At 35.9% G+C, this 25,292-nt stretch overlaps 2 protein-coding genes across 3 annotated transcripts in view; both read left to right on the forward strand.

Annotated features, from left to right (window-relative positions):
• wu:fc02b11 overlaps nt 1-25,292 on the forward strand; it is a 643,013-nt gene that overhangs the window by 612,492 nt on the left and 5,229 nt on the right. The gene's annotated exons all lie outside the window — the stretch shown is intronic.
• Nucleotides 1-25,292, forward strand: part of csmd1b (CUB and Sushi multiple domains 1b) — a 223,062-nt gene that overhangs the window by 75,098 nt on the left and 122,672 nt on the right. The window contains exons 11-14 of the mRNA XM_087278763.1: nt 5,268-5,471; nt 8,091-8,215; nt 9,931-10,027; nt 23,898-24,002. Of these exons, the coding sequence (XP_087134889.1) occupies nt 5,268-5,471; nt 8,091-8,215; nt 9,931-10,027; nt 23,898-24,002 (531 nt within the window). The remainder of the gene's footprint in view (nt 1-5,267; nt 5,472-8,090; nt 8,216-9,930; nt 10,028-23,897; nt 24,003-25,292) is intronic.

Consider the following 25,292-nt stretch of genomic DNA (forward strand, 5'->3'; position numbering starts at 1 on the left):
ATGCACTTAATTTTACAATGCTATTTCTTTAAATAACACTATATTACATACTTGTCTAGAAAATACTTTTATGCTTTACAAATTTTCAGATAGTTGGACTAGAAAGAAAACAAAACTCCAAAGAAGAAAGGCATTAGTATTAGTATTAGACATGAATATTTCAGAAACTGCTAATCTACTGATATTTTCAAGCGTAGTTTTTCATGAGAGAATTTCATGAGAGATGGAAAATGGTATGCAGAAGAGCATCTCTGAATGTACAACACATCAAGTCATGTAGCAGATGGGCTAAAACAGCAAAGATCTCATCATGTGCCACTCCTGTCAGCTACCAAATGGAAACAGATGTTAAACATAACCAAAATTGACTATTATTCTGGATTAGAAAGGTGCTTTACATACACTAAAAGTGGTTAGCACTGTCGAGAAGATTGCTGCTTCCAGTCTCGACTGGGCCAGTTGTCATTATTGTGTGGAGTTTGCATGTTCTCCCCGTGTTTACCTGAGTGCCCCGGTTTAGACAGACAGACAGATAGACAGATAGATAGATAGATAGATAGATAGATAGATAGATAGATAGATAGATAGATAGATAGATAGATAGATAGATAGACAGATAGACAGATAGATAGATAGATAGATAGATAGATAGATAGATAGATAGATAGATAGATAGATAGATGAATTAATTATATAATAAAAATAAATACAATTCTTACTTTGAGTTTTTGTCTTGTTTCTAATCCATATAAAAACTAGAAACTAGATTTATCTTACCATTTTTAGACAAACAAAATATATTGTCTTGTTATGCAAAAAATTAGTAATCAAAATCGAGCGAGTTTGTCCCTAAAATATGTCAAATATTCTGATAATCCCATTGCAGAATATTTGACATATTTTAGGGACAAACTCGCTCGATTTTGACTACTAATTTTTTGCATAACAAGACAATATATTTTGTTCTAATCTTGTTTTTACCTTAAACAAGACTATTTTGCTTACCCTATTTGTCACGGTTTAGGTTGGGGAAGGACAAAGACTTTTATTATTTATTAATTATAAAATAAAACAAAAAGCAACAAAAACAAATTTGAAGCGGAAAACATTAACAAAAGACAGAAATCCCCCACAGTCCAAAGACATGCGCTATAGGTGAATTGGATAAACTAAATTGTCCATACACTCTCAGAAATAAAGGTGAATGAGCTGTCACTGGTGCAGTACCTTTTCAAAAGATACATATTTGTACCCAAATAGTCCACAGTGGTACCTAAAAGGTGCATATTAATACCCAAGTGTAACTTAAAAGCACCTTTGAGGTACCATTATGGACCCTTCAGGTATAAATATGTACTTTTTGAAAAGGTACTGTGGGTGTATGAGTGTGTATGGGTGTTTCCCAGTACTGGATTGCGGCTGGAAGGGCATCCTCGTGTAAAACATATGCTGGGATAGTTGGTGGTAAATTCCACTGTGAAAACCTCTAAAGTAGAGACTAAGCTGAAGGAAAACGAATGAATGAATGAATGGTTGCAATCAATTTATATGGGCTGAATTTATTCAAACAAATTAAGTTGAACATTACTAGATTTAATTTGTTTGTTTAAATTTGGCTGATATAAAGTGTTTGCAACCTCGCACCTTGTGTAATGTATAAAATATGAATGTGTAAAATATCATAGAAGCGTAAAATTTATAGGATAGGTGGTCATAGGATAGGATTGTTGTGATTTATTGATGCATATGTATTGCAGATGTATGAAGAAATGAGGGTATGGAGAAACAAAACAAACAAACAAACAAAGAAAAAAAATTCTGATGCATATTTCATGGTTTAAAGGCGAGCGCACAAGCCTACTGTATATGTTTACACAACACTTCAGAGTCTAGCCAGCTCTTTTATTTGAGAAACGCAAGTACATAAAACACAAACAACATACATTATTAAACATGCAAAAGGAATAAAAAAGGTTATACATCATAAAATATGAATTATGAGTAAAGACTATACAAACTAAACAACAGTGATCAAGATGGGCTTGCTTAACCATCCTACACTATTAATTATTTATTACATTAAATTGGAATACATTTAATAAAATACTTTTTTATAGCCCAAAGTATTTGAACATGACTGGTTTGTTCTTAGACTAGGTGGATTTTGTGCATTTTTTAATTTTTTTATAGCATGAACAAGATTTGATATTAATCACGAGAAGCAAGCTACAGTAATTATTCATACAGTCAAGTCTGAAATTATTCATACCTCAGACAAACTCTGACTTAAAGTTACTTTTATTCAACCAGCAAGTTTTGTTTTTCACTAGAAATGACAGACTTCTCCTAAAAGATAATAAGACCATGTACACTGTAAAAAAGGCCTTAAATTTTTAAGCTGAATCAAATTAATCTTATGAGTTCTGTGTACTTATTTTATATTACAGTTTTTATTTTTGGATTACTTTAGCACAATTTTCAAAACAGGGCCTGTGTTTTCAAAACAGCACACACAAGTAGCACAACCACACACCCAATTAGCAAAACACTACAGATCCTTTGCACAATTAAACACCCTTGTAAAAACTATACACTTTTGTTTAAAAACCACAGTTTTTTCACCATAAGAAACACACATTTCACATTTACTATACTCTGTTTGCACGATTTACACTCTGCTGTGATAAACCTAAAACACTTTTAGCACTTCTACTTCCCTATGATTAGAGTAGGCTACCATCAACAAAGAATAAATATAAAGTAAATTCACCAAACACTGCACAAGACCAATGTTGCACACTTAAGAAACTCATTCACTTCTTAACATGCCCAACATGTTGACATTGAGATTCATAGTACTGTAACAACATGTTACTTTACGTATTGTACTGTAAGTTTACTGTTACAGTTTTTCTCGATTGCTTGGATGTAGTTGTCAACTGAAACTCCACATTTTCAAAACAGTTAACACACAGGCCTAAACAGCGGCACTCATGGTCAAAATGACACATTTTGCTTGCAAAAGGCACATATTGTGTCAAAACATTTAACATATGCAACAAAAGCTAGTTTTACCTTCAAACTACACAACTTGCAAACAAGTATATGAGCTCTTTCAATTAATCATTACACAATAGACAACAAAATACAAAATACAGAACTCAAAATGCACCACCATTGCTTGCCATTGTAGCTTATAGCCAATGGCATTTGTTGTCTCTATTTGGGCTGTCAAATTCGCCTTTTTGCAAAGAATTGGATCAAGAATAAGATGTGCTTTGATTGAATATATATTGAATTCATGACATTTTTCAAACTGTGGCTGAAAACTGAAATACTGTATATAAAAAAAAACAGACAAAAGTAATAAAATACTGTAAATATTAGAGAAAACACATGTAAACTAATGTACAGTCAAATCTATTGGGAGTATAGGACATAGCCATATTGACCTCCTCCATCAATGCTTGCACAGAACAACACAGACCTTCCACCGTTTATATAAGGTTTGCAGAATGATGGCTAATTGAAGATTTGTGTGAAGGAGTGTCAAACCGGTGCTTCAGTGATTTCATACTGATGTTGGTAGTTTTTAATAGTTAGGAATAGATGGATTCTGTTTGGTTACCAAAACTAAAACAATGGAGTTTGGACTGCTTGAATGACATCCGTGTTAACTGTTTGGAAAAATGGTGGGGAAAATGTGTCAACCCAATGAGAAAGGGTTTACACATTTGCAAGACCGGTCCTCTGCTCTGCTGGGATAGTGATAATGAAAATGAAGAGGAACCTAGTTTCTTTAACCAGGTCAAAGCAAACTAGAAAAACTGTAAAAAATAAATAAATAAATAAAAAAACAGAAACCAGTTCTGGACCAGAGCTGAGAGGTGGAAAGACATATTGTCCCAGACAACAATGTATTGCATATGATCGACTTGATTAGACTAGATTTGCTGATTTACTTACTCTTTCTCTGACTCTTTCCATTGTTCTTGAAGACTGATGAACTCACCTGCGGCTTTTTATAGTGCTTAATCACCTGGTTGGTGTGTCTACAATTAATCACATGCTGCATCCCAAATCGCATACTTATGCACTATTCTACGCCATTTTGTAGTATAAATAGTGTAAGTAGTGTGTTCACACTGAAAACTCTAAAAATAATAAGTGCACTTTAATTACCCGGATGATGCACTCATTCAGCTGCTAAAATGAAGTGTGGAATGATGGACACTTCACGAACTCAACGACCGCAGGTTTGCTTACGTAGCGGAAGGGGCGGAGCGATCGGACGCACATGTTGAATAACTTTATTTATTTTGGATGGTGAAAGCAAAATTCTCCTACGAGAGTGATTATAGCACCTCCCGATAGTGAATGTGGCAATACTCACAGCAGGTATTATTTGATAATTCGGTCGTTTATTTCACTGATTTGGCAACCATCAAGCGTCATCAGGGAAACGGTTTGAATTTCCGCTTAGTAAAAAAACATTAGTGTGCCATTTGGGATGCCACTACATACATATACTATCCTGTTGAGTGTGTAAGTGCATAAGTACATAGTGCATAGTGTATAGTGTGCCATTTGGGACGCAGCTGAACAAATGTTTGCACACCTGATGAATGTGTTGAACCAATTGGTTGGACGGCGGTAATTTGAGAGTCAGTGCTTTGGTATTTCAAAGAAGTGACTTCATGGTACATGTGTGTGTAATGTATGTTAAGTGTCTTTAGTGTTTTGCAAATCACTGTGTGTAGAGTTTTGCAACTAGTGTGAGGTTGACAATGTATAGTTGTGCAAATATGGGCTAATGTTTTGCTTCTTGGGTGTACGGTTTTGCGAATAGTGTACTACTTTTAATTATAGTGTGAAAGCAATACAAAAAAAAACTGTAAACTGACCTTTATAACTTGCGTAACTTAAAAAAATTAAGGTTTTAGATCATTGTAACTTATAAAATAAGGTTACAATGACCTAAAACATATGCTGTCTGGGCTTATTGATCATATAATTTTAGAAACAATTAAAAAATGCTAAGGGGGCTAATGCTGACCTGATAATACTTGATAAAAATATTTAAAACAGTTTTTATTCTAGCCAGAAAAAAAAAAAAAAAGATTATCCAGAAAAAAAAAATATCATAGGAGATACCGTGAAAAAACTCCTTGCTCTGTTAAACATCATTTGGGAAATATTTGAAAATAAATACATTTTCAGGAGGGCTAATAATTTTGACTTTAACTGTATTTTTTTTTGTCCACCAGCTGTTCCACGGACCAGCGATACGCAGTGCAGTTCCATCCCAGAGCCCAGATACGGCAGACGGATTGGGTCCGAATTCTCAGCTGGCTCCATTGTTCGCTTCGAGTGCAACCCTGGATACCTTCTTCAGGGATCCAAAGCCATCAAGTGTCACGCGGTCCCGAATGCTCTAGCGCAGTGGAACGACACCATCCCAAATTGTATCGGTAAGTTAGCCTTCACTTATCCAAGGGCGCGGCATGCTAGCCATGTTTAATTCAGAAATAAACAATGCTGAGCGTTATAGAGCAACACAGACAGTACAAATGGCATTTTTCATATTTAGTTGCTTGCTAATAGGTACAGTAGCATCATTCAAATGTTGTAGCCTTGTATTTTCTCAAGACCTTCAGAATGTACAATAAATGTGCGAGTGTCACTAATAAGGGTAAAGAATCCTGATGGAGGACAGAATAGCACTGGCCTCTATGAGGATTTTAAATGCCAGGCCTCTAGTTAATATTTCACTTCTTTACTGCTATGCTCAAGGGACTGAGAGCTGAATCCAAGGGCCTTTGGGCCACAGCCTTCAGTTCAAAGCCATAACCTCCAGGCTTTAGTACTGAGCATTTAGCTGTTGCAGTAGTCTATAGTGCTGTCACGATTTTATCACTGCAAAGGCGCATAGACTACAGTCAACTTTCAATTCCCAATTCCCCAGCTTTCATAGGATTTACAATCTCAAATGTGAGTTTAGATTAGCTGTCTTTATTGGAAATTCAACTTTGGCTTCACAAACATCAAAATACAACACACAAACTCAGAAACTTCTTGTCCCATGGATTTCCAACAGATAAGACATATTTGGATGTACAGTTGAAGTCAGAATTATACACCTCCCTGTTTATTTTTCCCCCAATTTCTGTTTAACGGAAAGAAGATGTTTTCAACACATTTCTAAACATAATAGTTTTAATAACTCATTTCTAATAACTGATTTATTTTATCTTTGCCATGATGATCATAAATAATATTTGACTAGATATTTTTCAAGACACTTCTATACAGCTTAAAGTTACATTTTAAGGCTTAACTAGGTTAATTAGGTTTACTAGGCAGGTTAGGGTAATTAGGCAAGTTATTGTATAACAATGGTTTGTTAAGTAGACTATCCAAAACAATATAGCTTAAAGGGGCTGATAAATTTGACATTAAAATGGTGTTTAAAAAAAATTCAAACTGCCTTTATTCTAGCTGAAATAAAACAAATAAGACTTTCTCTAGAAGAAAAAATATTATGAGGCATACTGCGAAGATTTCCTTGCCCTGTTAAACATCAATTGGGAAATATTTAAAAAAAGAAAGAAAAATCAAAGGGGGCTAATAATTCTGACTTCAACTCTATACTAGATACAAAATAAAAGATTGAAAGAGTGCAACTTTTTGAGTGCTTTCACACCTAGACATATTGTATGTGAAACCCGCAGTTGCACTCAACCATCTCTGGGGTTTACAGAGAATTGTCAGAAAAAGAGAAAATATGCAGTGTGCGGCAGTCCTGTGGGTGCAAATGCCTTGTTGATGCCAGAGGTCAGAGGAGAATGGCCAGACTGGTTTGAGCTGATAGAAAGGCAACAGTAGCTTAAATAACCACTTGTTCCAACCGAGGTATACACAAGAGCATCTCTGAATGCACAAGACGTCCAACCTTGAGGCAGATGGGCTACAGCAGCAGAAAACCACACCGGGTGCCACTCCTGTCAGTTAAAAGCAGGAAACTGAGGTTACAATTCGCATAGGCTCCCCAAAATTGGACAGTAGAAGATTGGGAAAATATTGCCTAGTCTGATGAGTCTCAATTTCCGCTGCGACATTTGGATGGTAGGGTTGGAATTTGGAGTCAACAACATGAAAGCATGGATCCATCCTGCATTGTATCGATGGTTTACGCTCGTCGTGGTGGTGTATTAGTGTCGGGGGTATTTTCCTGGCACAATTTGGGGCTATTAGTGCTAACTGAGCATCGTATCAATGCCTGATCCTACCTAGTGTTGCTGATCATGTCCATCCCTTTATGACCACAGTGTACACATCTTCTGATGGCTACTTCCAGCAGGATAATGTGCCATGTCATAAAGCACAAATCATCTCAGACTGGTTTATTGAACATGACAATGAGTTCACGGTACTCAAATGGCCTCCACAGTCACCAGAACTCAATCCAATAGAGCACCTTTGGGAAGTGGTGGAACAGGATATTCACATCATGGATGTGCAGCAAACAAATCTGCAGCAACTGCATGATGCTATCATGTCAATATGGACCAAAATATCTGAGGAATATTTCCAGTACCTTGTTTAATATATGACACAAAGATATAAAGCAGTTCTGAAGGCAAAAAGAGGTCTAATTATAATAAGGTATACTTAATAAAGTGTCCAGTGAGTACACCATAGTTATAATAATTTTAATGCTGTACAGACTGCACATTCTGTCCTCTAAACCTAAAACCCCAAACCTACTCCGAAACTCAACCATAAGAGGCAATAATCAGCATTCCTTACATTTTCAAAAGCCTTCCTCCTGTGTGATTCATGAGTAATTTTCTTCCTGGACACCAAAAATATCAATAAAATGAACACTTCCCGAAAGGTCAACATTTACGGGTATTGTTACACTTGGTGGAAATGTGTTCCCCACAAGTTTGGCAATAATTGCTTCTTGTGTCAGAAGAGATGACTCTATTTACAGAGGAAGAAAAAATAAATAAATAAAAATACAGTCAGACTCTTGTACTGTTCCAGTCTCAGCATGAGCTCAATTTTACCATTGTTTTGCTCCGCAGTTCCATGCAGCGGGAATCTGACAGAAAGGAGAGGTACCATCCTCTCCCCGGGGTTTCCGGAGCCTTATGGGAACAGCCTGAACTGTGTGTGGAAAATCAGTGTTACGGAAGGAGCTGGAATCCAGGCAAGTACAAAAGAGCAACAAGTGAACTGTACATTCAATCTACACCTACTGAAACAAGGTCAATAAACTTAGCGTTGAAGTGCATTAAATAATGAGAGGCATAGCATCTCAACACCAGAGCAAACAACAACAATAACAACAACAATAACAACAACAATAATAATAATAATAATAATAATAATAATAATAATAATAAATGAATATTGTTATTATTATTATTATTATTATTATTATTATTATTATTATTATTATTATTATCATTATTAACAACAACAAAAACTATTTATTTATTTTATTATGTATTTATTTAATAATAATAATAATATTAAAAATAATATTAATATAATAATAATAATAATAATGATAATAAAATGCATTCATTAATTTTCGGCTTAGACCCTTTATTAACAAAATAACAAATATACAATACAAACAAATACAAAATAAAATGGTTGAAAATCCTCTCACTTCCCTTAAAGTGACAAAATAGTATATATGATATTAGTTTTCCAAAATGTATAATCCAAAATCACAAATCTTAATCAAGGTCAGTGGTCAATAATGGGGAAATATGAAGTATTGAACAGTGACAGATAACAAATAACAACAAATACAACAACTTCTGGACGTCAAGGTGGCGCAGTGGATACAGTAGCATGATCACCTTATAGCAAGAAGGCTGCCCGTTTGCGCCCTGGCCGGGACAGTTGGGTTTCCTTAGGGTGCTCCCCCCAGTCCAAAGACTGACTATAGATGAATTGAAATTGGCTAAAATGGCTGTAGTGTATGCATGTGAAAAAGTGCATACGGATGTTTTCCAGTGTTGGGTTGCAGCTGGAAAACATATGCTGGATAAGTTCATTCAGCTGTGGCGACCCCTGAATAATAAAGGGATGAAGCCGAAAGGAAAATTAAATAAATGAATGAATGAATGAATGAATGAATGAATGAATGAATGAATGAATGACAACAACTTTCTCTCTGATCAGAAACAATCTCTCAAACAAATCCTAGTGATCAAACAAACAACGAACAGTGCAGAATAAAATAATATAGAAAACTATATGAATTTAATGATGATGTCACAAATGTAGCCTTGAAGGAGGGCATTTTTGGGGCTGATCAATCACCACATGTATGTGATTATTACTGGCCATGCCCTTCCAGAACAAAGAGTGAGAGACAGCGAGAAGAAAAATAAATAAATAAATAAACAAAAACAAACCGTCAAAATGATAAAAGAAGGTCATAAAAATATCTGCATTTAAAACATATTTATAACATATTTATTTAACATATTAAGGACAGAGTGCTGCTGAATAACTACTGAGAGATTTCAGCTGCTGTCTGGGCTTTCACTGCTTTTCTACACCTTCATGTCTTCATGTGTTTAACACTTTTTCTCTGTGTAATTTCATTAATTAGTTTTGTTTTCTTAGCATATATGGATTTCTTTGGTTGTTACCAACATCCGGTGCAATTTCAAGTCAACAGCATCTTTAGAAATATGCTTTCTGAGAAAAATTGTGACATGTTTATTACTTTTTCCCGTTCTATATATTGATGTATTAAAGTTACAAAGTTTATAAAGGAGATTATGCTTAGAATGCAGCGTTGCAAACATATGGAATAAGTCATTTACAACACTTATAGTGTGTGTTTTTTTTATTTTATTGGAATTGTTATTTCATTATGTGTTTAAATTTTGTTGACAGATCCAAGTCATGAGCTTCGCCACCGAGCACAACTGGGACTCATTGGAAATCTACGATGGTGGAGATATGACAGCTCCAAAACTAGGGAGCTTTTCAGGTTTGCATTGTCTTCGATAGTAATTTTTTAATAATATTATTAAAATAATAATCTGTTGGAATGATACAGCATGTTATTTATAGAAGTCCCCCTACAGCTCATTTACATATCATGCAGCTCGTTATAGCTCATAACAGTTTCACATTCCAGTAAAGCTAAGAGCCAATCTCCGCCACTGGTTTTATGCCCCCTGGATTCTTGGACGAGCTGAAATTAGCTCCAGTCCTGGAAAGCTGTCCATGTGCCATCCCTTACATAACAGATGAATGCTCTCATTTTACATTTGGTTGATTAACAGTATCGATTCTTACACCCTTTTGGGTTCCAGCTGGCAAACTACCATGCACATTTATTCTGTCCTACTTCATTATCAAAATGTTCTGTATATAAAAAAAGTAATAGGCTGAATGTTTGAAATTGAAAGATTGAATAATAGGAGTGTTGCAAATGCGGTAATTGCTGCTTATCAAGTGCAGAACTACACCGGAAAAAGTGAAACTACTGTGTCTTTCATTCCTGGTGCATTTGTAGATTATTTTAAGTGAAAAAGGACTTCTGATTTTGACGTATTTTAATCAATTTGCCTTAAAATAAAATGAAGCCCCCAGAAAAATTAAAAGCTATCATTTTCTGAAAAGGTAGTAGTTTTAACCCAGCAGTTATCATGTCATTTTATATAATAATGGTAAATAGAAATAGCAATAGTATAGTAATAATAGTGATTGGGTAATGATAAAAATAGGTGATGATAAAATAACTAGCAATAGCATAGGCTAATGTTCTATGTATTTATTAGAGATTAGGTCAAAGTATAATTTTAATTAATTTTAAGTTGAACCAAAGTAATTCAATTAATTTATTGTCTATAAAAACAACATTTTATTTCCTTGGGATAAATTAATGATTAATATTAAATAATTTTTTTTTCAGCTTCAATCAAGTCAAAACTATAATTTGTGGGAAATTTAGCTGTATCAAATTACATTTATTTATTTATTTATTTATTTATTTATTTATTTATTTATTTATTTATTTATTTATTTATTTATTTATTTATTTATTTATTTATGTATTTATTTATTTATTTATTTATTCATTTGTTTAGCCCAGCCTTAGACAACACTTCAACTGAAATAAATAAATAAATTTATTTATTCATTCATTCATTCATTCATTCATTCATTCATTCATTCATTCATTCATTCATTCATTCATTCATTCATTCCTTTATTTACTTCAGTATAAGCGTAGGCTAAGGTTTTTAAAGCCCAAATATGTTTAGTAGATTTCAGGTTTGTTTTAAGTTTTTCATTTTACAAAAGACTTTATAATTAATAAAAAAAAAAATAAATAAAATCTATTGTGAAAAAAGGGTGCCAGAACTACATACTTTTGTAAAGGGATATTTACTCTGTTAACATTTTTTTTTTTTTGTAAATTAAACAGTATATAAAGGCATTTATGCAGTATGTAGCAATATAAATGGTGCTGTAAATGTAAATACAGTATTTTGGTTTTAATTAATTTACAGTAAGTTATTGGCAAGCTGCTAATTGATAACATAATTTCATTGATAATGTATATTTGATTCAGTTGCGTAAAACTTCACTGCTTACAATGTTATTTTTGCAGCACTGAGCATTGCAGCCAACAAAACGAATAAGAGACATTTAAATTAGTAACTGCATCAACTTAATTCACTTAAAAAATAAATAAAAAACAGCTCATTAAGTTTTTTTGCAAGTTCTCCAATTATAATCAACAAAGTGTAGGCAAAAATGCAGATAAAACATTCTTTCTGGTGCAATTGGCTGCTTTGTAATTATATGAATGTAAACTAATCAAATAAAGACAGATTAAAGTTATTTTGAAAGCAAAATGTGATGGGAATGAGAAAACTAATCAATTAAGGACAGATTACATAAAGTTATTCTGAAAAAAAAATAATAATAAATAAAATATATATATATATATATATATATATATATATATATATATATATATATATATATATATATATATATATATATATAATCAATAAAACAACTTAAATTCCATCACTGTCGCCTCACAGCAAGAAGGTCTCTGGTTTGTGTCCCGGGTGGGCCAGTTGTTATATCTGTGTGGTTTGCATGTTCTCTCCTTGTTCATGTGGGTTTCTTCTGGGTGCTCCGGTTTCTCCCACAGTCCAAAGACATGTGGTATAAGTGAATTGGGTTAACAAAACTGTCCATAGTGTATGTGTGTGTGAGAATGTGAGTGTGTATGGGTGTTTCCCAGTACTGGGTTGCAGCTGAAAGGCCATCTACTGCGTTAAACATATGCCGGAGTAATTGGCAGGTCATTCCACTGCTAAATAAGAGACTAAGCCAAACAAAAATGAATAAATGACTGAATAAATAACCTAATCATATGTCAATACAACTAATTGAATTGACTTCAGGCTGTAACCTCAAAAAATAGATCTTCATTTCTTTATTCTAAGCACTACATACAGCGATTAAACAGGTAAACAGACTTTCCTGTCAATAACAGTTACAAGTTTAACTACAGAAGAACAACATGGGAAGATGAATTGAAGACCATAACATTTATTCAGTGTCAACCAGTGTCACTTTAAATAGTGACTACAAAACTGTGTAAAATGTCAACAAAAGCATCTGCTAAATGACTAAATCATTTATTCATTTTCTTTTCGACTTAGTCCCTTCATTAATCAGGGGTTGCCACTGCGGAATGAACCACCAACTTATACAGCATATGTTTTATGCAGTGGATGCCCTTCCATTTGCAACCCATCATTGGGGAAACTCATACACACTCATTCACACACATATGGCCCGTTTCCATTGAGTGGTACGGTAGGGTATGGTACGGTTTGATTTGGTTTGATACGCTTTTATGACCGTTTCTACTGTCAAAAGTTGTACCAAACCATACCATAATACTTTTTCGGCACCCTTTCGAAATGATACCAAACACGAGAAAGGGTACCAAAAGGCGGAGCTAGACGCGCAGCAGAGCGCTATTGGTTACAGAGATACGTCATCCGCTTACGCAACAAGCCAGAATGAAAACAAAAAATCCGCCATGTTTATTATACACACACAGTCGAGAGATTGCAGTGGAATTATATTTACATATAATAACAAGCCATGGTCGACCCGGGCTCAAAAAAAACCTTGTCATCTTGAAAGCCACAAAGCCAAGAAGAAGAGCAGATAACCCTGTGCCCCGTAGTTTTTTACAAACCAGTCTGAAGTGCTAGCAGTTTCGCTTTCTTGCTTGCGCTCGCCGCGTCTATATCTGAAATAACAAACTTCTTGAGCTCATGAAAATAACGTGTGTCTGATTATTGACGTGCTTTTAAAACCCGAGGAAAAAAAACGCGAGAGTGAAGCGCGGAAAAATTTAAAAAGCCGGAAAAAAGGAGCACATTATTTCTTAAGCACACGTGAACAAACTGCCATGTTTAACTATTATCACCATCTTTTGGACTATTATGAACTCAGAATGATGGAATTACTCCCAAACAAGAGGCTACATGTGCTGCTGAAGATTAAAGACACTGATAAAAGGTCTGCTTTGACTGTGGGCTATATTTCCTCTTGTTTTTGAACTTAAATAAGGACTAAATATCTGCTGTCTGTAGCTTTTCTGTAATTGGTAACATATCGGAGGCTGTACGGGTCTATATGTGTTCATATATGTTGCATTTATTTATTTATGTAATATAATTATAGACGTTACAGTAGGCTATTTCGCACGGTCATTGATCTGCAGTTATAATCAAATCATGCTAATAGAAAAGTTAGTAATGAACATTTATACACATTTATTTGTGTATAAGGCATCTGTTTTGTAAGAAGTGTTTCTCATATGATATGTAAGCGACCCGTACAGCTTTACTGTAGACATATTCTCGAGTGAAAATGGCGTCGACTGAAACTTTCTGTCATACACCACGCCCACCAAAAGAGTACCCTTGGTAGTGGAAACGCAAGCCTGATAAAGGTGACCCGTACCGACCCGAACTGTACCGTACTGTAGCAGTCAGTGGAAACGAGCCAATACATACGTACAGTTTAGCTTACCCAATTCACCTGTGCCGCATGTCTTTGGACTGTGGGGGAAACTGGAGTACCTGAAGGAAACCCACATGAACCTGGCGAGAACATGCAAACTCCACACAGAAATGCCAACTGACGCAGCCGAGGCTCGAACAAGTGACCTTCTTTTTGTGAGGTGACAGCGCTACCCACTGAGCCACCGCATCGCCCCTAATTGACTAAATGTAAAAAGGAGATGGGATAAGGCTGCAAAAATAATAAAAGACAGAAAAAAGTCTCACAGCAGGATTAGGAAGAGGGGTACAGTTGTCCTTTGAGAGAGGAGGCTTAACCTTTTTTGGGCTCTCCCAGTAGACAGAATTGTCGCCAGGCCTCTAGCAGTACTTTCAACATGGCTATAATGAACTCTGCCTGTGTGCCACACTAGCATGCTAGCGAAAGGTCACCCAGTAAGGGAGCTCCGTCTGCTCTAAGGCATGCGTTCATTGGCACTTCACACTGTCTAGCACTCACCCTCCCTACGCCATCTATTCAAAGGGAAGCTCTTAAATGCTAAACCATCTTCCCATTGTCTCTCGAGTCACCTGACACCAGTTTGTGATAGAATTCGATGATAGAACTGCGATCTTCCCTCATTTAGATCTCAATGAGCCAAATTATACAAGCATAGAGACATTTGGTAAGACATTGCAGGAGCGTCATTAGGCATGGTGTTTGGCTGTCCATTAAAATGCGCTGTTTGCTCTCCTGTCGCCCGCGCGATGCCATTTATATCCCCCACACACTCACCCATCACAATTGGCCGTTGCATTCTTTCTCTAGTCACAAATCCATTAGGATAATACCCTTAATTAAACTGTCAGATATGTTTTGTGTTTCTGTCTCCCCACCCTTTTCATCATGCGGGATTAATTGCGGCTCAACAAATACCAATTTAATTACAACTTCACATTTTAGTTTGACTTTAAAAAATAGCGCACTTATTATTTGCCAGATTGTGATTGCGCTCTGTGATTGTAAAAATTATTCTTTTTTTTTTTTTTTGAGTTTAGATTATTCATTTTTTCCCAAGGAGGTGTTTTCATCTTCAGAAAACAGAGGTGACACGTTCAATTATTTGTTTGCTGGAAATTAGAACTGAATTTATAAATAGTTTTAAAACAAATTTACTAATGTGTACAGTATGTAGTATGTAGGCTAATAGATGTCCTCAGTGGAGTGAGTTTCCACCTTTTCCTTACTCCATGAAATAATATAATAATAATAATAATAATAATAATAATAATAATAATAATAATAATAATAATAATAATAATAAATCCTTACATTTATATAGTGCTTTTCTGGGCACTCTAAGCGCTTTACACAATGGGGGGGATCTCCTCATCTACCACCAGTGTGCAGCATCCACCTGGATGATGCGACGGCAGCCATTTTGCACCAGACCACACACCACACACCAGCTGATTAGTGGAGAGGAGACAGTGATGAAGCCAATTAAATATGGGGATGGTTAAGAAGCCATGATGGACAGAGGCCAGTGGGCAGATTTGGCCTGGATGCAGGGGTTAAACCCCTACTCTTTTCGAAGGACATCCTGGGATTTTTAACGACCACAGAGAGTCGGGACCCCGATTAATGTCTCATCCGAAAGACGGCGCTCACTGAGCAGTATAGCGTCCCCGTCACTATACTGGGGCATTAGGACCCACACAGACCAATTAAGGACAGTTAAGGGCGCCCCCTGCTGGCCTCACTAACACCACTTCCGGCAGCAACCTAGCTTTCCCATGTGGTCTCCCATCCAGGTAGTGACCGGGCGCAGCTCTGCTTAGCTTCAGTGGGCGACCATGTGAAAGTTGCAGAGAGCTAGCTGCCGGCTAGTAAAGGAGTAAAGTGAAGAGTAAAAGTAAAGGAGTAAAGTGAAGAGTAAAAGTAAAGGAGTAAAGTGAAGAATAAAAGTAAAGTAAATAGGCTGAATGGAGGAGGCTCATTCCTTATCCTCATGCTGCAGATGGTCTGTTTAACTGTTTTCTCCCTAGTGAAGCGTTCAGTTTTTCCTCTTATAAAGGGCCCTATCATACACAAAAAGCCGCAAGATGAGTTTGCACCGACAAGTTGCTTTTTTCGGACTAACTGATAGATTTTATCGCTAGTGAACGATGAACGATCTTACTAACAATGAAGTCTATCAGTTAGTCTGAAAATAGCAACACGTCGGTGCAAACTCATCTTGCGGCTTATTGTGTATGCCAGCCGAAATCATGTCACGCACACCAAAGTAAACTCTTCGCAAACTTTGCGATGACGTCACATTCGCCGCGCGCACTCAAGCAAACTCGCAGATGCGTGGAATATAAAATAGGTTTTAGACCAGCACACTCATGAGCCCAAAGTGGCCCAAATGGATTTGCTTTTTAAACAATGTGGTAAAAAAACTTAAATTAGTCGTGTGCTGGTCTGAAAATAGCAACAAATTGCGCCATAGGTGTCTTGATCCTTATTACACCGGCTGTTTGATAGTGCCCACTTAGATCTAGAAAATAGAGCCCTAAGACTTTTTCCAGGAGAAAAAAAATAACATTCTTCACGAAACATCACTTGCAAAATATTTTAAAAGACAATAAAAGTTTCACAAAAGGGTTAATAATTTTGTCTTCATACAAGCACAAGGATATATATATATATATATATATATATATATATATATATATATATATATATATATATATATATATATATATATATATATATATATATATATAAATATATATATATATATATATATATATATATATATATATATATATATATATATATATATATATATATATATATATATATATATATATTAAATATATATATATTAAATATATATATTATATATATATATATATATATATATATATATATATATATATATATATATATATATATATATATATTAAATATATATTGAGGGTATGTGTTTACCGATCATCTGCATGTACAGAATAGATCTATTTTTGTCCTGTTTGTCATTTAATGCAATGCAGTACTGTAAGCGTGACATATTCTATCTGGCAACGTCTTTTTAACATCATATGAGTCTTGTCTGAGTGTTTCCCAGATTGCCTTGTCTCTAATAGAGATGATAGACTGCTGAATAGGTGGACACTGGATGACCTCTATGGAGCTGTCAAACTTCATCCCAAAATTATTAGTCAAATCAGTCAAGCGTGAAGGATCATTTTTCAGGCTTCTAACATCAGACTAATGGTTTTGGACTCGGATCTACTGAAATATTAGCTATCAGACGGGCAGGATGCTTTAAATGCTAAACATGATAAACCATTTCCTGGCATCCGAATGACACAATTTTGGGTTAAGCTATAAAGAAGCCATGTTCAAATAAACGCTACAGATGTTGGTTTAAAAGAACTCTTTCTTCTCAAACTAAATAGTTCACTGTGTCCATGCCAATGCTCTGTGTTTGTTTTTAACCATGCATCCCAAGACACTGTACTGTGGTGCACTGAGGGACTGAATATAAAAAAAAATAAGCATTTTATTTAATAGTTTTTCAGTCTTATTTACTCAAACTTTATTTGAGTTTGCTCAGTATTTAAATTGTACTTCCATTCCCACAGGAGAATAAAATTAATATGGGTAAAAGCAAATAAGCAAAAAGGAGTGAGGAAGCTAGAAATCTCGCTATAACCTGAGCTTTTGCATTCTGGTGTTATACATTAACAAAATGTTTTTTATTTTATTTTATTTTATTTTATTTTATTTTATTTTATTTTATTTTATTTTATTTTATTTTATTTTATTTTATTTTATTTTTATTTCAATTTTATTATTATTATTTTTTTAACTTTTTAATCTAATTTAGGTGATTAATTCATTTATTTTCTCTTTGGCTTAGTCCATTTGTGCTTCTGTGCTTCTAGCTCAACCCAACACTGGGAAACATCCATACACACTCATTCACACACACACTATGGACAATTTAGCTTACTCAATTACCCAACTAATTTAATTTAATTTAATTTAATTTAATTTAATTTAATTTAATTTAATTTAATTTAATTTAATTTAATTTAATTTAATTTTTATTACATTTTTATTATAATTCATTGTTATTATATTTTTGAGCTATTTTATCTTATTTTATTTGTTTTTGATTTTATTTTTATTGATTTATTTTATTTTATTAATTTAATTTTTATTGTCATTTTTTATTTATTTGTTTTTTATTTTATTGAACTTTATTTTATTTTATTTTATTATCCGTGTTAAATCAAACGGATGTTTTACCCAAACTGAAAATTCTGTTATAGTTAAATGAATAAAAGAAACGTATACAGGTTTGGAAACACCTACAGGTTTTTATTTTTTATTTTTTAGGTGAACTGTCCCTTTAATTGTGCATTCTAATTTCCGCAAATTAGTTTGCTACTTTAACATGAAGTACTAACCAATATAAAAACAACATTCAACAGCATATATAATACAAGTCAGAGTATAAGACTTTTTTTCAGTAGCACATTCATTGTACAATATGTATTAACATTGTACAGTTAGCTAAAGTGAAATCATTAAATAACATACCTTATAAACATATATTGCTCATTGTTATTGTTAGTTATTGCGTTGCATTGGAATTGTAAAATGTTACTACAGTGAAAATAACTTGAATTAAATGAATCCTATTGATAGCTTCTAGTAATTTTAACATATCTAACTAACAATCTTTTAAATGCATCAATAAAAAGAAAAATAGACTGAATAAAATGAAGTAATAACACGCTGTGCTGATGAAACAATGAGACAATTCTTCAAAATGCCTAAAGACTGCTTAAATAAAATCACTATATTGATATTTTAACTAAATGTGCAATGGTTTATTTTCTTTCCTCCGTATAATTAACATACAGAATATAAAACAACACAAGGACAGAGCAGGGGTGCCGCTGGCTGATACGAGCCCTATGTAACATTCTTGTGGTGTCGCTGATGGTGGTGGTTGTGTCATGGAATAAAGTAAATAGCCGGGGGTAGGTGTTTGACATGGATGAAAGTGAACAGGGGGTTAGGTGTGAGTTTGTGTGTCCCGTATGAAAGTGAAGAGAGGGGAGGTGTTTGGGTAGGGTGTCCCAGACGAAAGTGAAGAGCCGGGTGGGGTTAGTGTTGGGTTTAGTGGTGCTGTTGTGGACGAAAGTGACGAGTGGCGGGGAGAGGATGGGGTTGCGGACGAAAGTGAAGAGTGGGGGGATTTGATTGTGCCCCTTAATAGGAACAATGTCTAAAGTGTTTAATGAAAGCAGCAATTGGCAAATTTAGCAAGCCAATGATTATTGAAATGTGTTTTTTATTACAATTATTGACACAAAGAAACATTTGCTAATTTATTCATTGTCCTTCAGCTTAGTCCCTTATTTGTCAGGAATCGCCCTAGCGGAATGAACCGTCAACTATTCTGGCATTTGTTTTATGCATACCTCCCAACACTCCCGTTTTTCCCAGGAGTCTCCCGTATTATAGACCCATCTTCCGCCACCCTCCCGTTTTGTTATTTCTCTCGGAAAACTTGTTTTTCCCCCCAGTCCTCAGCATTTTGGTATGGTCTGTGAAACCCCCGGGTCGCCAACATTGGTATAGGATTCTATCGCAGCAGCCGCCCGAAACACGCTTCGTAGTACAATTACTAACAGCACAGTACACGGTACCCAGTTCTCAACAGTGTTATTCAGCCCCGAACCTAACCCCCTGTGTCTACCAGATTTTCAGGGACAAATGTTGGCAGGTATGGTTTTTATGTAGCAGTTGCCCTTTCAGCCACAGTTCAGTACTGGGAAACACCCATAGACCCTCACATTCACACATGCACTAAAACACTTAGGCCAATTTAGTTCACCTAATCCAATTGACCAATAGCGCATGTCTTTGGACTGTGGGGGAACCGGAGCACCTTAAGAAAACCCACAAAGATACAGGGAGAACATGCAAACTACACACTGAAATGCCAACTGGCCTAGCCAGGGCTCGAACCAGCAACCTTCTTGCTGTGAAGCGTGACAGTACTAACCACTGAGCCACCCTTGAAAGTGCTATATCTTATTCTGTCCCCCTTTCTCTCTTTCCTGTTACTTTCTAAAATATGTCAGATTATAGAAGTTTCACTCCATGACTGTTTCAAGTTGACTTTAAGGATGTTATGTACTATTCATGACATTTCCTCAACGTATTAGAGATGTCACACTTTATATTAGTTCTGTCCATATATGTATAAGGAGAAGGGAAATCGTTGGCTTTGAATCCGGAGTGGCAGTAGCTGTTTTGCTTTTTAGTCGGATGATAAGTGTCTCTTCCCTCTGAGCTGTGATGAAAGTTCCCCCATGAGAGCTCAGAAGGCTAGCGACACACTTCAATGACTAGCGCCTGTCAAACATTTTCCTTTTTTTTTTGCCGTTTCTTTTTCACTCCGGTCCGTTTCATTTGGCTAATGTCCAGAATGGGCGAGTCTTTCACGGGAATGATACGTCTGCCATGATTAACAGCTGTTTACCTCCCTTTGCCCTTTTGTTCCAGTGGATCATTTAGCTTGTGTGTGTGTGTGTGTGTGTGTGTGTGTGTGTGTGTGTGTGTGTGTGTGTGTGTGTGTGTGTGTGTGTGTGTGTGTGTGTGTGTGTGTGTGTGTGTGTGCGCGTGTGTGTGTGTGTGTGTGCATGTGTTTGTGTTTGTGTGTGTGTGACATATCAGGTCACAGATGTGTATAATGACATCGGGACATCTATTACAAGGAGATGGTAAATTATGAGAGCATTGCTGATATGCCCATTTTTCAAAAGGCTTATAAATCATACTGAATGTTTTTTTTTTTTTTTTTCAGAAAGTATAAGGCGCAGGGCAATAGAAAATATAATTTGTACTGTATAAAAAACCCTAACATAGGCTCATTCTTAAACATGTAGCCCTAGATACATTTCTGGAGATCACAAATTATGTAGCCAGAAGTACGATTGGCTGCATGTCGTTTTTAGAACAAATGCTACGGGTTGGTTTGATGCTGTTCCTTTTCGCGCTAGCAGCTGATTGCTAACCTTCGTATGGACTAATTTCCCGCTGCTACCGATTTGTCCTGTGGCTCGCAGCATATGTCGGCAGACTTGATACGCAGAGAGAAGTTGACAGCAATGACGGGGTTTGAGTCAGGTAAAGAACGGTTCCAGAAAGCAGCTTAGACAAAAACAAAAGGCAAAAAAATTAAATAAATAAAAAAGTAGCAGTGTAAGAATGTGGGAAAATCTGAAAATGTGGTAAAAATTAGGAGACTTTTCTTTTTCTGGATTGCTTTTGAAAACACTGTCGGTTGGGTTTAGGGAAATGGGTGGGTGCTGATCAATCGGTTCTTTTTTAAACACTTGCTTGGGTTTAGGGAAGAGGGTGAGTGGGTTATTGGTGGATCATTTAGTCAGTAACTAACTAAGTCCACAATATTAAGTAGCCTACACACAGTTAGTTCAGAAGTTCTGCATCCTCTTCTTGTAAGTTCAGACTTTGCAAATTTGATATGGAAAACAGACTCCCGAGAACATGTCGGGTAAATCTTCAAAGGGAACGTTGTACTTTAAAACCGTATTTACATCCCCCTGGCTACATTGTTTCACTTTCATAACAATAAAATAAAAACATGAAGGAACTGCTATTTTCATTTTGATATTAACAACTTGACAGACAGCAGAAATGTTGAGGCGTTGTGCTGCATATTATGAGCGTCATCTTCACTGTATGCATATTCATAACAAAACGGAGCCTAACGTTACTGCCTCCTTCCTTTTTCTTTGAAATTACGAAATATACCCTCTCTTTTGCTGAATATCACTTTTAATAATAAATACTGGGCATTATAATAGTATAACAAACAATAAGTTTATACATTATAGAAAATAAAGGCAAACAATTACGCAACATTCAGAATGTACATGGTTAGATACATTTTTAACTCATCTATGCGCTCAGCCAAAACACGTTACCTGAGAACAAGTAAGAGATTCAAAAGACCAAAGTCGTGGAATATGTTGTTAGATATAGACAACAAGATGAATTAAATATCACGTTTAGCAAATATAGCGAGATAAGATTCAGCGGGAGATCCTTGATGAACAATCCGATGAGCACAGCTCTTATCTGCAGCGCATGCCAGAGTATGTGTGTGTGTGTTGCGGTCACGTGATGTGCGTTTTCAGTGTTTTAGTGTAGATGGAGAGCTGTTCAGAAATTCTGGGTGAAACGCTAGTGTGGACGCAGATCATTTTCATTGTAAAACAACGTTTTAAAACTAAAACGCACTAGTGTAAATGGGGCCTGAGGCTTATGGTATGTCCATTTCCATTTACTGATCTCTTATTATTCTGCTTTGCCTTGTTATACCCAGATTTTCATCATAGGGCACTTTTAAAATCATACTTAACAAGTTTTATTTATATGCAATTTTTGCCACAGGTTTAGGGGTTGGGGTAGGCTATATACTGTAATAAATTACATTACACATATAGGTGTAACCCCGGTGTCCTGGCCAAGTTCCCTCCATCTGCCCTTACCCCTCAAGACCTTCCATTTATGCCAATCCACCAAATTGGCTCTATCATTGTCTCTCCACTCTCCCTAAAGCTGGCGTGTGATAAGCGTACTTTGTGCTGTTGTCCTGTGGCTGCCGTGGCATCATCTAAGTGGATGCTGCACACTGGTGGTGATGTTGAGAGATCCCCTCATAATTGTGAAGCACTTTAGGTGTATAGCCACACACAATAACACTATATAAATATAAATTACTTACTTACTACGGAGAGTCCTCATAAATCACAAAAACTAACATGTGTGGGTGTGTGTCATACATGTCAAGCGTCTCAGAAGCCTCCCATATTTTAACGTTCTTTCCCACTGTCATCCTGTTTAAGTATTTTCCTGTACGTCTCTCGTATTTATAATCTTTCTATGAAAGGTGGCAGTAACATCAACTCAGCCGATCTCAAATATGATATAATTGCAAGAGCTGTTCAATAGAATTATGCTTTCTTTTATTTTGACTTGAAAGCACTTTGAACTGAATGTAAAAGCGTCTGCATTCCTTTCCATTAAAGCCATGTGTCGTCCTTCTGCAACCTTCGAATCAGTCAATTCATGTAGTGGTGCGTGACTGTCGGACGCGCTCCATGATGATAAAGAGGCAACGTCCTCCTAACAGCGTCTGTACATGTGATTTAAAAAGGAGCACAAGTGGACCCTTTGGTATCTGAGTGTGTGTTTAAACAGACAAATACACATAATAATAATAATGTGTGATTCATTTTAAACCCGACTAATTGTGTCTTAACCCGTGTGAACTGTTCAAATCTACTACCCTTTCATTATGTTGGTGGCTGTTTTTTCCCATTGACTTCCATTATAATGACATTTTTGGATTGCAAAGCCATGGCAGCATATAATCATGCATTCTTGAATTGATTGTTGGTGGTTTTCCCTGTTGGGAAGAGGTAACGTGTCATTTTTACTGTTGATCATCAGTTGGCACTATTAACCTTTTAAATAGGGCTGTGGAAATAAGTTTCTGCCTTTTATATGAAGTTCTTCGGACTAAAACAGCAGATTACGTAGTGTGTGTGTGCATAAATATGCTTAATACCTTTTTTTATAAATGTGCGTTTGTGTTTGTGTGTGTGCGTATTTGTTTGTCTCAATGAGAACACACAATATATGTATGTGTGAAAACTCCAGCTCTTTAGCTGCTCAGTCTCCTCTCTGGTGTTATCTTCTAGGTACAACAGCTCCAGCCTTGTTGAACAGCACCTCCAACCAGCTTTACCTGCACTTCCATACAGATATCAGTGTTGTCGCTGCTGGATTTCACCTTGAGTACAAAAGTGAGTACAGAACATGTCACCATGGTGCTTTCATTATCCTGAACCCTTTGCCCTTGGTAACAGTCCAGAGCATGACTCGCTGCTTCATTTTTTTTTTTTATTCGCCAGACACACACACATGGCAGGGACACGAACACACATGAACACACACGCAGACACACACTGAGCTGCGTTTCTTTCTCCTCTCAACACTCTGCTGCCAGGTAAAGGCAGAAGACCAGGCGCTCATTATTTGTTGGGCTGCAGTATCTGTGTTTTGCCAATACCAGTACAAAGAAATGTGGAAAACTGTTTCAGGTAAAACAGTCTTGGAAGCTATCCTCCATATTAATGAAGTTGCAACGCATACACAATAGAGCGCGCTGATTGGTTTGAACCAAGTCTTTCTCATGAGTGATTGCAGCACACTCAGAGACGTCACAAAGTACTCCAAATCTACACGCTGGAATACCCGCAAGGATCTAATCAACGCGAAGCAGCTTCAAAAATTTATTTCAAATCGGAAGAGCGAATTTGCTCGAAATAACACAAAAACAATACATTTTTCCTTTTTTTGTGTAATATATGTGTCCTAATTGTGTTTTTATCAGCATGAGACACATATGACTGTCAACAGCTCAAAAAAATGTGTTTTGGTTTTTCGTGACCCTTTACGTAAGGATTGGCCAGCCTGATCACCAGACATCAACATTATTGAGCAAGATGATGGAGGAGGCTCTGAAAATTAATCTAAAAATCTTGATGAACTCTGGGAGTCCTGCAAGAGCACTCTTTGTCATTCCATTTGACTAATAATAAGTGGTTTGAGTCATTGCAGAGAAGTATGGATGCAGTCATTAAAGATCATAGGAGTCATACACAATAATAATTCTTTGTCCTCTGAACTATGACTATATCCTACACCAGGGGTGGCCAACCCTGTTCCTGGAGAGCCACCTTCCTGCAAATTTCAGTTGCAACCCATATCAAACACACCTGCCTGTAATTATCACGTGGTGTTCAGGCCCTAATTAATTGGTTCAGGTGTGTTTAATATGGGTAGCAACTGAAATCTGCAGGAAGGTGGCTCTCCACCCTTGTCCTATACTCTACATTATTTCTGTCAAGTGACAAGACTTTTGTCTCTGCAAAGTCAGACCTTACTGTCCTAAATATATAATTAAAAATCAAGACATGATCTTTGCCTTTCATATAAGCCACTACTAATGCCAAATGATCAACTAGAAGTCAAGTTATTATGTGTTGTTCCTAAAACTTGGATAGGTGACAAGACTTTTGTCAGTGTTTAAG

The sequence above is a fragment of the Danio rerio genome, chromosome 13, assembly GCF_052040795.2.
Source record: "Danio rerio strain M-AB ecotype USA chromosome 13, GRCz13ab, whole genome shotgun sequence".
In the NCBI taxonomy this organism is placed as follows: domain Eukaryota; kingdom Metazoa; phylum Chordata; class Actinopteri; order Cypriniformes; family Danionidae; genus Danio; species Danio rerio.